At 56.7% G+C, this 14390-nt stretch overlaps 1 protein-coding gene across 3 annotated transcripts in view; it reads left to right on the top strand.

Moving 5' to 3' along the window:
- RERE (arginine-glutamic acid dipeptide repeats) overlaps window positions 1-14390 on the top strand; it is a 367252-nt gene that overhangs the window by 348680 nt on the left and 4182 nt on the right. For 2 of the 3 annotated variants that reach the window (XM_015591355.2, XM_015591354.2), the window contains 8 exons: window positions 6065-6227; window positions 7061-7153; window positions 7645-7844; window positions 9060-9221; window positions 9656-9769; window positions 10038-11347; window positions 11431-11647; window positions 12410-14384. In XM_015591355.2, coding sequence (XP_015446841.1) covers window positions 6065-6227; window positions 7061-7153; window positions 7645-7844; window positions 9060-9221; window positions 9656-9769; window positions 10038-11347; window positions 11431-11647; window positions 12410-13225 — 3075 coding nt within the window. In that variant the 3' untranslated portion in view covers window positions 13226-14384. Of the gene's footprint in view, window positions 1-6064; window positions 6228-7060; window positions 7154-7644; window positions 7845-9059; window positions 9222-9655; window positions 9770-10037; window positions 11348-11430; window positions 11648-12409; window positions 14385-14390 lie in introns of those variants that run through there. The other variant, XM_015591356.2, reaches the window with a different exon arrangement.

A 14390-nucleotide genomic window follows, 5' to 3' on the forward strand; every position in this document is an offset into this window, starting at 1 on the left:
AAAATATTTACTTAGCATCGGCGTGTCAATATACGTCTTAAAGAATTAAGAGAATTTCTTCTAAACGCTCGCTGTCTAACCCCTGCAGTGGAGTGTGTCAGGTGCGTGCAGACGTAGGCATTTGTCAGTCTTGCCACATAGGGGGTCCTGTCCCATCACATCCACTCAGCTGACAGTGGGCAGTGGGCCTGAGGGCCTGTAAAATAGCTTCAGAAGGGTGTGTATGTGTTTACGACGCCAGTACCTGTGCGCGGCTTCCAGGCTGGCCTCCCGCCCGCCCCCTGTCCCCCTCTCCTTTTTAGCAGGTGGTGCTCGGCCCACCGAGGGGGCCTTTTTGAATGGCAAAGAAAAAATCAGCTGCAGCTTTCCCTCGACAGCAGAGGCGTTTGTGGGCGGTCTCTGCTGGGTACCTCGTGAGGCTGGCACCTGGGCACTCCTCGTGTGCGGGGCCCTGGATTAGACTGCTCCCTGCGTCCCCTGCCTGTTCTTGTGTGTGCAAGGAGGAGCACACTGGCTTTCCAGGGCCTGCCTTAGCACATAAGACCAGGAGTCATGCGTTTTTCTGCCGGTCACAGAAGCGTGAGAATGGAAGGCAGAGGAACACTGAGTTGAAAGAGGGGTGTGCCCAGCATTGTTTCCAAAAGACGAGGCCCTCCTTGGCTTGTGGAGAGAAGACCTGATAGATGGCAGCCTGCAGGCACGCTGGACGCTATAGGCTGGGTCCCTGGACCTCATCTCCTGCCACACCTCCCACCCCCACCTCGGGTGTCCAGGCTTGTTTGGGTGCTTGTGGCAATAATATGTTATAATCACAAAAATGTGGACTCAGTCTTGGGCATGCCCTTATGCTTCTAACAGCTGGCTGCCTTTTCCTGCCTCCACGCCAGCCTCCTAGAGGGCTCCTGTCTGAGCGAGCGCTGGGCTGAGACGGACAAGAACCTTGGGCAGGGGGCCGTCTGCCACTGTGCTCAGTACTGGGGACAGATGCTTGCTGGGAATGGGCCTTTAATACGTGAAATGCTTACAGCACCTTCCCTCTTCAGCGATCTGTCCTGTGCTTTCATTTCCCCAAGGTGCCTTAGAGAAAAGACACGTGGTGTATCGCAACTTCAAAAAAAAGAAATAATTTTTCAATTGGGTGGGACAAGTTACAGGTTCTCCTCCTTTAACATTGCAATGCCTGAGGGAAGTTAAACAGCAGTTCTGTTCCTGGCCTGCAGGTAAATCGACCTGCTTGCAGGATGAGAAGGAGCCCCAGTCAGGTGGTCTCTGGAAGCAAGGTTGGCAGCTCCCACACCCCGCCCCCAACCCCAACTGCTCGCGCACATGCACATCCTGGGGGTGCCCACTTGGGCCTGGAACGTGTCTCCAGTCTGTTGTTTTCCCAGGGTAAAGCCACCTGTAAGAGTGGAGCTGGCAGGACTGAGCAGCCTTCCAGCCCTTGTCACTTCAACCTCTATTGCCCAGGCTATGGGGCTGTGGAGGGAGCCTGCCCTGACCTTTTATGTTCACTGAACTTGAAGGACTTGTATCCTAGCATGGGAGACACAGAAGTAAAATGGTGACTGAGGAGGAGGAACCATTTCTCCAAATGACTCCAAGTGGCCCCAGCCCCAGAAGCTAGATGACTGGAGCGACCCATAACTGAGCTGTCTGGGGATGCCTGGAGACTTTGTCAGCCTGTCACTCTGTGTCTCGTTTTCTTTCTCACTTCCCAGCCCCCACCCCACCCACAGAGCACCGAGCAGAGCACCTTAGTTCTTCCCGTTTCATTCTTCTGTGCATGGTATATCCACCCTTTTTTTTTTTTATTTTGATGGAAAAATCTGAGAAACCGAATGCTGCCTAGAGAGCCTGCGGCGGGGAGGGGGCGCCACTGGTACCTAATCCAGGAGCCGATCTCTTACTGCCAGTGGCTTTGTACATATGACCCGTTAGTAACATCCAGAGGAACCCGCCACAGCCAGCACCAAAGGAAAAGGCAAGGCGAAGGGGTTGAGGGGTTGAGGAGGGAGATGGGATGGGGAGCAGGGAGAGGAAGCGGGAGAGAGGCTGCTAAACGTGACCAGGGGATTCGATCAGTGCTGCCAATTGGAGAGGACTTCGCCCCTTTCTTTTCCTGTCCCCCAGACACTAAAGCAGGTCAGGTCCTCGCGCTGTGTGCAGCTACAGTGCCGAGATGCGAGGTGCGTTGACTCTGAGGCCTTGTTGGGAGGTGAGGCGAGAGCACACGAGCAAAATGGTCACCGTGGGCCATTCGTGCCGACAGCATTGGTACCTCTGTGTTTGCGTGCAGGAGCTAATTTGCAAGGCTGCCTCTGTGGAGCCGCCGTTTGATCAATGGTTGCCTGTGTTAATGTCTCAGTAAGCTATTGATTTCTGCAGCAGCTTTTGTTCCCCAAATTTATGTGCTGCGGGTCTCTGCAGAACACACTATGCATGTTTGATTAAAGTTCAATTGACTTCATTCCTGGGGAGGCTTGAGCTGCTTCACTCCCTGTTTGTGGACCCAAAGCTTTCCCTGACGTGTTCTTTTGTTTGTGCTCAAGACCTAGCCACCCATGCAGTCACCAGTATGCGGTTTCTAATCCTCCTAGATTTGCTCCATTCCAATGTTTAATCCCTTCTAGACACTATAGTGGTTGGGAGGCAGCTCATAAAACCTGGTCTGGATTTTTTTTTTGGGGGGGGGTCAACTTTATTGATGTATGTTTGGCATGCATACCATATACACCATAAAAACATACCCACTTTAAGTGCACAGTTCATTGAGTTTTGACAGCTGTATAAATCCATGTGACTACCACAGTTGATTTATAGAATATTCCTATCACCCCAAAGCTTTCCTCATGTCCTCTTATAAGCAGTTTTCCTACTCTCTAGACTCCAGGCAACCACCGATTTCCCTTTTTGTGATCATAGGTTTATCTTTTCTAGAATGGATCATACAATATGTACACTCGCTTGTCAGCTGTTTTCATTCAACATGATGTTTTTCCGATTCATCCATGCTGTTGGGTGTATCAGTAGTTTATTCCTTTTCACTGCCAAGTAGTATTCCAGTGAATGGGTGTACCATAATCGGTTTATCCATTCTGTTCCGGGGCACTTGGATTGTTTGCAGTTTTTGGCTACTAAAAGTCAAGTTCCTTTGAACATTTGTGTAAAAGTCTTAGTGTCAGCATGTTTTTGTTTCTGTGGGGTAAACACCCAGGAGTGGAATAATTGCTGGGTCATATGGCAAATGTTTATTTAGCTTTGTAAGAACCGCCATACAGCTTTAGAGTGGTTTGACCATTTTACATTTCCAGAGTATGAGTTCTAGTCACTCCTCCGTCTTCTTGAATTTTGAAATTTATATTCTTTCATTTCCTCATCTAATTTTAGACTTACAGAGGAGGGTTTTCCTAGCTTGGTCATTTTGGTCCTTGGCACTCAGATGACGGAATCTCTCCTGATCCTTATTCTTGTTTAAAAGCTGATACTTGAATGGTGGCAGAAGGGCGGTGTTGATTTCAGCGCTAGGCTTCTCCCCATGATTTTCTCACACACTAGAGGAGGACATGCCGTGGGCGTAAAGGTAGAGCCTTGTGAACCTGTCCTTTTCCTGAGCCTGTCCTGTCTGAGGTCTGCCATTGGGCCTGTCTCACAGCCTCCCCGAACCCTCTTGTCCCCCGCTTTCATCTGCAAGTTGTGCCGTCTTTTAATACCACGTGAAACTCTTTCAGAACATTTGTATTTAAGAAATAGAAATAATGCCTGGTAACAGGGTGAGGCAATGCCACGTTAGAGACCAGGGCTCTGTAGGCAGGTCAGAGTGGCAGCTTTTTAACATCCTCTAAGTGAGACTGAGGGTCGATAGAGACCCTGAAAGCACCTTCTCCCCATCTGATTTTCTCCCTCGTTTCTGTTTTGTTTCATCTGCTGTAGCTTCACATTCCAGGCCCTAGAACGACTTCGCGAAAGGAGGAGGTGGAAGGAACCACTTTGGGTTTTCTCGCTCTTTCCAGCTTTGGGACTACTAGGCTCTGATGTACTTCACCAGTTGCCCTTTTGAACCGATGAAGCACACCACTCTGACGAAGTATTTGAGGGGTGGCAGTGACCTGCCTTAGCTTCTGTTCTGTGTTTTCTCATAGGAAAGCTGGAGCCAGATCAGTTTCATGCCATCACATGTCTCTTAACCCCTAGTGGGTTTATGAGTTTGTTCCCTCCAGCCAGCCAAGTGTAGATAAATGACATTCCAAGTCAGGGAGGTTGAAAGTAAAGAGACAGGAGCCAGGAGATTCTCGGATTTGGATCTTGGCCTTAGGGGCTCAGGATGCTCTGGTGACCCCAAGGAAAATTGTAGTCTGTGTTTGTAGAATAACCTTGTAGACAAACAAGTCAGAAATTCAAGGGCAGCCCTACATTTCCCTATTGTTCAGTTACCATCTCTGGGAGCTGAAGAGGGGCCGGAGTGGGCATGTGCACCTGCTTGGCCTCGGTGGCTGGCTCCTGGCCTCCTTGGCCTGGGGTCGTGCGCGCTTCATCCGTTAAATATTGGCAGTAACTAGCATTTTGTTAAGTGGTGCTTGGAAAGTCTGAAACATACCCACAGCTCCAAGAGGTACATGTTGTATACGTATGGAAGCCAGGCAGGTTCCTCTCGAATCCCAGCCCTCCTTTAAGGATCTGATGACAGCTGAGGTCCTCCTCCTTAGAAAAGGTACAAGAAGCAACTCTGAGTAGTGAGTACTCAGCAATGTGCCTTACGTGCCTTGGAGAAGCCATTTTCCCACCGAAAATCTGCCCGCTTTACCAACTGACCTGTCATCGTGCCTCAAGGCCATGGCTTCTGGGGTGTTTTTAATAAAACCTCATCCGATTGGTGGTACTCTGTCAGTTGCTACAGTTTGTCGTGTGGTATCTACACTTATTTGTCTATTTCAGTCTGCCAACACTGATATTTCCAGCCAGATCTTAGGTCACTGGAGAACCAAATTTCTCTCTTTCTTGGCTCTACCATACCCTAGACAGTGAACCCTCTGTGAGGAAGAGTGCTGCACTGGCCACGTAGCTCCCACCCTGGGATCCCCAACGGTGACTTCCCAGGGTACAGTCATCTGCCAAGTTAACTGACTTTCTACATTATTTATTTAATTAGGATCACTGTGATCTAGGCTCTCTCACTGCCTTAAGTGGTTTTTTCGTTCGTTTGTTTGTTTTAAAAAAAGATACTTTATCTCAAGATGTTTGTTTTAAGAAATAAGTCTTCTGTCAACCAGGGTTAGCTAAAATGCCACTTGCCCATTCGTGTGTACGGTGTGCCTGCTGTCCCTGAGGGTGGGGGTACAAAAGTCCCTTTTTCTTAAAGTTGTATTTGGGCTCATGTCCTCTTGCTGTATTTTTTAAAAAGCTGTCTTGCCTCACTGCTGGGCCATGAAAAGAGTAGCTCCTTTTGCCTTAAAGACTGACCTTGTGACATATCGCATTCCATCCATTTAACCCCTCTTAGTCTTTCTTTGTCAATCCCCACATACTGCCTTTAAGACTTTGTCCCAGCTTGTCCTGCTGTGGGCACTCAGCTTGCGGTGGAGGCTACAGAGCAGGTGTCCTGGGTTTGGGTTTCTGTCCTTCCTGACCTCCTACCTGGACCCAGTTCCCCAGAACCTCGGTTGTTTCTGGAGTCGTCTATCTGTCCAGGCATTTCCTTATCACATTCATGTGATTTTGGTGGAATGCTGTGAGGAACACATCCTTTGTGCATGCGTGCGCGCTCGCGCACACACACACACACACAGCTAGAGGGTGAGGATTTTCCTTTCTGTCCACTGTTTATTAATGCACCTCTAGTGCTAACACAGTAGGCACCCAGCAAATAGCTGTTGAATGAATGTATGTTCTTGCTGCCTAGAGGTCGTGCCCGCTGGGCTGAGGCGGCAGGCCCCTCACGACTCCAGGAGCAGACTGTTCTCAGTCCTGGTCTCCGGCACAGCTTCTGCACTTGACAGAAGGGCATGTGGCGTGGAAAAGCCAAACCCCTGTAGACACTTCCCTCACAGCCAGCCCTTCTTTCTTGCAGGGGGAGCTGATCACCTTCTATTACTACTGGAAGAAAACCCCTGAAGCTGCCAGCTCCCGGGCCCACCGCAGGCACCGCAGGCAGGCCGTGTTCCGAAGGATCAAGACCCGCACTGCGTCCACGCCCGTCAGCACGCCTTCCCGACCCCCGTCCAGTGAATTCTGTAAGTGGGTGACTTTTCACTGCAGCCACGCATCGTGTCCCAGTTCTGGGTCTGCACTCACAGGCTGGTCACAGTACAGCCTGGAGCTGATGACCCAGAGAACGTGTGCACACGCTCACAAAGCCTGTGACTTGGGGGATTTGGTAGGGAGGGTTTTATAAATTATTCATACATTTAAATTCTTATAAGAAGCTCAACATCATCTCATTTTTTTACAGAAAGGTAAGCCTTGGCCTTAAGTGTGTTTTGGAACTTCAGGAGGTTTCCCGCTCGGTAGATGGTGTACTGATTGCGTTTTCCTCGCACTTGTATTGTGTCTCCTTTTTCCTCCTGCTTTACCAAGATTCTCTTCTTGGTCCTGGTGTGACGTGCGACATGACAATGAAGCCCACACCTCGTTAACCGCTAAAAACTAGCATGCAGCAGGAGTGCCTTCGGGTTCTGTCCTGGCCCAGGGGGTCACTTCTGTGGCATATGTCCATAAGAAGTAATCTAGTGATCCAGGGCTGGCAGTTCCTCAGCATGCCCGGATGTGTCAGGAGGGTGTCAAGGGTCCTCTTCCCCTAGTTCGCACCCACCAGTTACGGGTGTCAGTGCCTTCCGCCCCAGATCCAGGCATGACATTAGCTCCAGATACCTAACAGGGCAGGCCCTTGCATACCACCTTTCACACACAGTTGGACATCTTGAGGAATTCGCTGTCCCACCTTGGCCTTCTGGGCCACTCTCACTGGTGGCTCAGAGCCTGGGGCAGGCCAGAGGTTACAAGTGGTCCCAGTCTTTGCTGAGTATCATGGTCTCTCCCACCTCCATTGTGTGCCCACCATGCCCAGTGGACCTGAGTTCAGCCAGCGAGGATGACTTTGACAGTGAGGACAGCGAGCAGGAACTGAAGGGGTACGCCTGCCGCCACTGCTTCACCACCAGTAAGTGGGGCTTGGGCGGGGGGTGGGGGGGAGCGTTCACTGGAGCAGGCCAGGCTCAGGCACTTCCAGGCTGTGAACATTTCATGCATCGAATTGGAAGCCTGCCAGGGCCATAATTGATTTGACATTTGTGCTATGCTTCAGAGTTACTCAAGACTCAAGTTAAAAATCTTATTTTGCTTCACTCCCCTGGTCAGCAGCCAGTAGAGTGCTGATCAGTGGGTAGGACAGACTTGCTTGCGATTGAGGTGGGGTGCCTGTCCCCTGAGAGCCTGCTGCCAGCGCCTCCCGGGTCGCACGAGATCAGGCAGGGCGGTCAGCAGTCCCTGGGACGGAGCAGGGTGGCACCGGCACCTGCGCTGAGTGTCAGCCGTCTGTCTACGTCCAGGGCTGTGGGGTTGGCTGAGCCCCCAGAAGGGTTCACCTGCTCAGAGGTCTCCAAGGACACTGGTGTTTGAAGTCGCCACTCCTGCCCCTCTTCCCTCACGCAGCCTCCAAGGACTGGCACCACGGGGCCCGAGAGAACATCCTGCTCTGCACAGACTGCCGCATCCACTTCAAGAAGTACGGGGAGCTCCCCCCTATCGAGAAGCCTGTGGACCCCCCACCGTTCATGTTCAAACCTGTCAAAGAGGAAGAGGATGGGCTCAGTGGGAAACATAGCATGAGGACGCGGCGGAGCCGAGGCTCGGTGAGTCCCCACTGCCGGGCCAGCCGAGGCCCAGGCACCCTGACCACAGCTCCGGGTTACCAGGGAGTCGGAGGCTGTGCCCGCCAGAGGAGGGTGAGAAGGGGATCCGGTTTAGGAGGGGCAGACCTGGAGGTGAGATGGTTCTCCCAGAGGTGTTAGGTGGCTTTGCCTTTGGGGCTGGGATGCCCTGTTCTCTCCCACCCTCTCCCTTGGGGAGTTGGTGGGGTGCGCTCTTCTCAGTTTCTGCCTCAGTGCAGGTCCCCACGTCCCTTAGACCTTCTTTCCTCTGGCCTCTGGGCTGTCACCTCTAGCGTGGCATCTCTCTGCTCTGCAAAACTTGCAGGCTTTTTTTTTTTTTTTTTAACATTTGATCCCATCCTGGAAACTTTCAGGTACATTTTTCACTCACTTCATAGCCTCTTCCTTCCTTAGAGACTGTTTCCTGCCTCGGAAGCTTGGTGGGGACCTTTGGGAGCGAGGGTTTTCTCAGATCAGGATATCGCCAGGGTCTTCCCTGTGGCACTAGCCTCTCCAGTGGCCCTTTTAAGCAGCTGGGTGGCCCCATCCACCTTCCTCTGACCCTAGCATCCTGACTGCCCTGCCGCTGCTCCTGGCTCAGGTGCAAATGGACGGGCGTGAATCATTGTACCCTCCTCTCTTCCGAGCCCCTCTGGCTTTGCAGAAGCGTGCTGAGGCAGTTTTAGGAGCTACGTTATTTGACAGCTCGTGTCTTTGGGTCACTCCCCATGCTGTCACACGAAATCAAGTGTTTGTTTTATCTCGGTTGGGTTGGGAGAGTGGGCAGTTACATGGAATAAACAGAAGGCGTGAGGTGACTTAAAGCTGGCTTTGTGTGTACGTGTCATTCTGGAGACTGAGAGCAGAGTAGGCCACCCTCACTGACTCCTGCCCCTCAGAAAGCCTCGCTCGTTTCCAGCACACGTCATCCAGGTAGTCCTTGGACGTGAGTGCTTTGGGTTTAAGCTGAGGATTGCTCTGTTCTGTGTGGACCTACCCATTCCCTCCCTCCTTTTGCTCCACGTTGACTCATGCAGTGAGGGACACCCAGGGGTACCTAATATTTGCCACGGGCTGGGATTTGCTGCAAGGTTGGTGGCAGCATCTGCTCTTGATGCTCCTGCGTGTGTGCTGGGCTCAGGTGGCCCATGTGGGAACTGGGGTCCAGTCTCACCAGCCTCCGGTTTGGGTGGGCAGATGTCTACACTGCGCAGTGGTCGAAAGAAGCAGCCAGCCAGCCCTGATGGTCGCGCCTCGCCCATCAACGAAGACATCCGCTCCAGCGGCCGCAACTCGCCCAGCGCTGCCAGCACCTCCAGCAACGACAGTAAAGCAGAGACAGTGAAGAAGTCGGCCAAGGTGAGGCAATGGGGAGTGGGTGCTGGGGCTGCTCAGCCCCACCCTCCCTTTAAAACCCGGGTGGCTGGAGTTGGTGTCATGGGGTTCAGACATGGGGCTGCAGGTCATTTGTGGAGCCTTCCTGGGCTCAGCACTGCCCAGGCCGGGCTGCTGACTAGGGCCTGAAGAAAGGGCTTCATCTTAGCTCCTCGCACTGACCTTTGGGGACTCCTGAGGCCCCAGAGGCAGAAGGTCTCTCCTTCCAAAGCCAAGTTACTCCCATCTCAGATACTTCTTTCCTGGCCTTGACTGGCCCCTTCCAAAACTTTCTTGCTTCTGGAGATGGAGCTCAGAATGTGGGAGCAAGGTGTCAGCCCCCAGTCATTGTGACCTCCCTGAGGCTGATGGGACACCCTCCCTTGGCCTGATCCTCCCCGTGCCCTTTTCCACTGCAGAAGGTGAAGGAGGAAGCCTCATCCCCTCTGAAGAGCACCAAGCGCCAGCGGGAGAAGGTGGCCTCCGACACAGAGGAGGCTGACAGGACCAGCTCCAAGAAGACGAAGACCCAGGTGAGTTTGCAGCTGAGCCTTGCGAACTACCGCTGACAGCTGATGCCCCTTGAGAAGTCCCCCCAGCAGATTTTTCCCCAGGGTGGTGGCAGTGCCCTCTCTCCCAGGCAGGGGGCGAGAGTGGCTGCCAGACTGGCGTGGTCAAGGTAGGACCTCTGGGCCTCAGGGCCACGCCTGCTGCCCCGTCTGCACGTGCCGGGTGCTGGCCACGCAGGGCAGGAAAAAGTCTGCTCCACTCCAGCTCCCACCCTCCTTTCTCTGGCCCCAGGAGATCAGCCGGCCCAACTCGCCGTCCGAAGGCGAGGGAGAGAGTTCTGACAGCCGCAGTGTCAACGATGAGGGCAGCAGTGACCCCAAAGACATCGACCAGGACAATCGCAGTACATCCCCCAGCATCCCCAGCCCTCAGGACAACGAGAGTGACTCGGACTCCTCCGCCCAGCAGCAGATGCTGCAGGCCCAGCCCCCAGCCTTGCAGGCTCCTGGCGGGGCTGCTCCAGCTCCCTCGGCCCCACCAGGAGCCCCCCAGCTTCCCACACCAGGGCCCACGCCCTCTGTCACTGCGGTCCCTCCACAGGGCTCCCCCTCGGCCTCCCAGCCCCCCAGCCAGGCTCCATCGGCTCCAGCTCCTCACGCCCATACCCAGCAGGCACCCGCCCTGCACCCACAGCGGCTGCCCTCCCCACACCCCCCGCTGCAGCCTCTGACTGGGCCGGCTGGCCAGGCCTCCATCCCGCCTCATGCCCAGCCCCCACTGCACGGCCAGGGCACCCCCGGCCCACACAGCCTGCCAGCTGGGCCCCTGCTGCCACACCCTGGCCCCCCTCAGCCCTTTGGCCTCCCTCCGCAGGCCTCCCAGGCAGCAGCTCACCCTCACACCTCTCTACAGCCCCCAGCTTCTCAGTCATTGCAGCCCCAGCAGCCCCCACGGGAGCAGCCTCTGCCACCAGCACCCTTGGCCATGCCACATATCAAGCCTCCACCCACCACTCCCATCCCCCAGCTGCCAGCGCCCCAGGCCCACAAGCACCCCCCGCACCTCGCGGGGCCCTCGCCCTTCTCCATGAATGCCAACCTCCCACCCCCTCCAGCACTGAAGCCTCTGAGCTCCCTGTCCACACACCACCCACCCTCGGCCCACCCCCCACCCCTGCAGCTCATGCCTCAGAGCCAGCCCCTGCCCTCCTCCCCTGCCCAGCCCCCTGTGCTGACCCAGAGCCTGCCCCCTGTTGCTGCCCCCCACCCCCCTGCAGGCCTCCACCAGGTGCCCCCTCAGCCCCCGTTCACCCAGCATCCCTTTGTCCCTGGGGGTCCTCCCCCTATCACCCCTCCAACCTGCCCCTCCACCTCCACCCCGCCTGCGGGACCTGGCCCGTCAGCCCAGCCACCCTGCCCTGCCACCGTCTCCTCGGGGGGCAGCACGCCTGGTGGGGTGGCCTGCCCGCTCCCCGCTGTCCAGATCAAGGAGGAGGCTCTGGACGATGCCGAGGAGCCCGAGAGTCCCCCTCCCCCGCCGAGAAGCCCGTCCCCTGAGCCCACGGTGGTGGACACCCCCAGCCATGCCAGCCAGTCGGCCAGGTATTGGTCACGGGATCCGGGCGGGGTTCAGGGCAAGCCTCGGCCTCAGCAGGGGCCCCGGCAAGGGATGTGGTGTTTTTTAGGTTCTACAAACACCTGGACCGGGGTTATAACTCGTGTGCGCGGGCAGACCTGTACTTCATGCCTCTGGCGGGGTCCAAACTGGCCAAGAAGAGAGAGGAGGCCGTTGAGAAGGCCAAACGGGAGGCCGAGCAGAAGGCGCGCGAGGAGCGGGAGCGGGAGAGAGAGAAGGAGAAGGAGAAGGAGAAGGAGCGCGAGCGCGAGGCAGAGCGCGCGGCTGTGAGTGCCCCGCCGCGGCCCAGTCACGGCCCCCTCACGGCCCCGCCGCGGCCCAGTCATGGTCCCCTCACAGCCCCGCCACGGGCGGGGGGCGGGGAGGGAGGATGGCCATGCCAGCGGGGACACTGGGCCGCCCTGCTTTGCGTAAGGTCGGGCTCGCTTTCACAGCAGCTGGAGAACCAGGTGTGGTTTGAACTCTAGCCCCAGGCTTTTCTGAGCGAGCTGCTCGTCCCTGAGCTGCTGTGCAGCCCTGGCGCCTGCCAGAGCCAGCCCTGCACCTCCCCCGTCCCCAGTGCTGGCCAGGCGACCCCTCCCTTAACCCCAGCGGGTCTAGGCTGGTTCACAGCAGGCCTGGGGACTTCTGTCTCTCACTTAGTTGGAAGGAACTGAAAATCTAAAAGGGAGGAGAGCTAGGGGCTAGGGGCATTAATCAGCTGCATCGGACCCCTCGGGTGGCTTTGCCCTGTGGCACTCATCGTTGGGTCACCCAAGTGTCTGCCTCTGCAGTAGGGGTCACTTTCTACACGTACTCCCCGTGCAGTGTCTTTGTCACACGAACCCATCTAGGGCGCATAGGGGACTCTGGCACGGCAGGGTCTAGACCATGTTTCCAGGCCATGGCTGGGGGACTGGCCTTGGTGCTGGCAGAGGGACCTAGTTGGGCAGGGTGACAGCAGGGCAGAGCTCACCGCTGCAGATTGCACACCAGCTCAGACTTCTGGGACGCTGGCACCCCCCTCATACCTTCCTTTCCCTCAGCAGAAGGCGTCCAGCTCAGCCCACGAAGGGCGCCTCAGCGACCCCCAGCTTGGCGGTCCCGGCCACATGCGGCCATCCTTCGAGCCACCGCCGACCACCATCGCCGCGGTGCCCCCGTACATCGGGCCCGACACGCCCGCCCTCCGGACTCTGAGCGAGTATGCGCGGCCCCACGTCATGTCGCCCACCAACCGCAACCACCCCTTCTACATGCCGCTCAACCCTGCCGACCCCCTGCTGGCCTACCACATGCCCGGCCTCTACAACGTGGACCCCGCCATCCGCGAGCGGGAGCTCCGGGAGCGCGAGATCCGCGAGCGCGAGATCCGGGAGCGAGAGCTGCGGGAGAGGATGAAGCCGGGCTTCGAGGTGAAGCCCCCGGAGCTGGACCCCCTGCACCCCGCCACCAACCCCATGGAGCACTTCGCCCGGCACAGCGCCCTCACCATCCCCCCCACTGCGGGGCCCCACCCTTTCGCCTCTTTCCACCCGGGCCTGAACCCCTTGGAGCGGGAGAGACTCGCCCTGGCGGGCCCCCAGCTGCGGCCTGAGATGGGCTACCCCGACAGACTGGCGGCTGAGCGGATCCACGCCGAGCGCATGGCGTCGCTGACCAGCGACCCTCTGGCCCGGCTGCAGATGTTCAACGTGACCCCACACCACCATCAGCACTCCCACATCCACTCACACCTCCACCTGCACCAGCAGGACCCTCTCCACCAAGGTGGGTGCCCGGGCTGGCTCCAGGGGCCCTTGAGGGCCAGAGCTGGAGATTTTCCTGCTCCAGACGGGTCCCGATGCCTGGCAGGTCTCAGATGACTTGGCATCCACTGAGGAGTCATGTCACTTTGCTCTCAGACAGCCTTTGTCTGCTCAGCCCCTCAGCAGTCCAGAGCTGCAGTTCCCAGAAAGCTGTGTCACTCTGGGGTCTTCTGCTTTCCGCCCCTGGCTAAAGCTTCGGTTCTTGGTCCCGTGCATGGAGTGGCCCAGGGAGGAAGCGAAGCCGCCTGTGCTCCCTGTGCAGGCTATAGGGCAGGGGGCAGGGCCTGAGGGGCCCGGTGGAGGCACCCAGGACACCCAGGGAGGCTGGAGGTTGTCATCAAGCAAGACCTTAAAGGACCAGTCTTTCTGCCCTCTTGGGGGATGGGCTTGGGCTTCTGGCTCGCCTGGCCAGGGCTGCCGAGTCCTGCTCGCTCCGGCAAGAGCCCCTTCCTGGAGGCCTGCTGACGGGCCAGCTGTAGGTGCAGGCCGGCCTGAGGCAGAGCCGGCGTGGCCAGGGCCCTGCTCCCTCCGAAGCTCCACAGACCAGGCCAGTAGAGTCAGGGGTTCTGGCCCTGCGCCCTGGGGCCGGAGGGAGAGAAGGCGGCACCCGGCTTCCATGTCCCCAGCCCTGACACGGGAGGCCTGGAATCTCCAGGCAGATGGTCCCAAGGAAGCCAAGGAGCTGTCACGTTTACTCCATGGTCTTGACTCCTAGAAATCTCATACCACCCAGTGCAGGCCTTTTAAGCCCCAGTGTAACTGGTAGATGTGCCTTAGTGCCGTAAGAGGACAGTCATTTGCTCATTCCTTTCTAGAACGTTCATTTGACAAATGTTTACAGAGCACTTGCGAAATGCCAGGTGCAGTTGTAGGTGCTGTGACACCCCATCTACTTCTCCCTTCTGAATCTGGGAGGCAGGCAGGCTGTAAACGTGATGAGGGTTGCGAAAAGCAATCGGTGTTCTGGAGAACTAAGTGAGGAGCTGGGGAGATGCTTTGGTTAGAAAGAGGGTGGCGGGAAGGCCAGGAAGGCGACTTCTGAGCAAAGGCTTGAAGTGGGTGAAAGGCGAGTCGATGGGAGCCTGGGTAGAGAGCCTCTCCTGGCGGACGAAGGGGGAGCAGTGCAAAGGGCCTGAGGCGAGAGTGCTGACTCAGAGGACCCCGGCAGGTGACCTGCCGAAGGGTGGCGGGTGGAGAGTGGGGGCGCCTGCCGCCTTCAGAG

This window comes from Pteropus alecto, unplaced genomic scaffold, assembly GCF_000325575.1.
Source record: "Pteropus alecto unplaced genomic scaffold, ASM32557v1 scaffold125, whole genome shotgun sequence".
NCBI classification, from domain to species: Eukaryota; Metazoa; Chordata; class Mammalia; order Chiroptera; family Pteropodidae; genus Pteropus; species Pteropus alecto.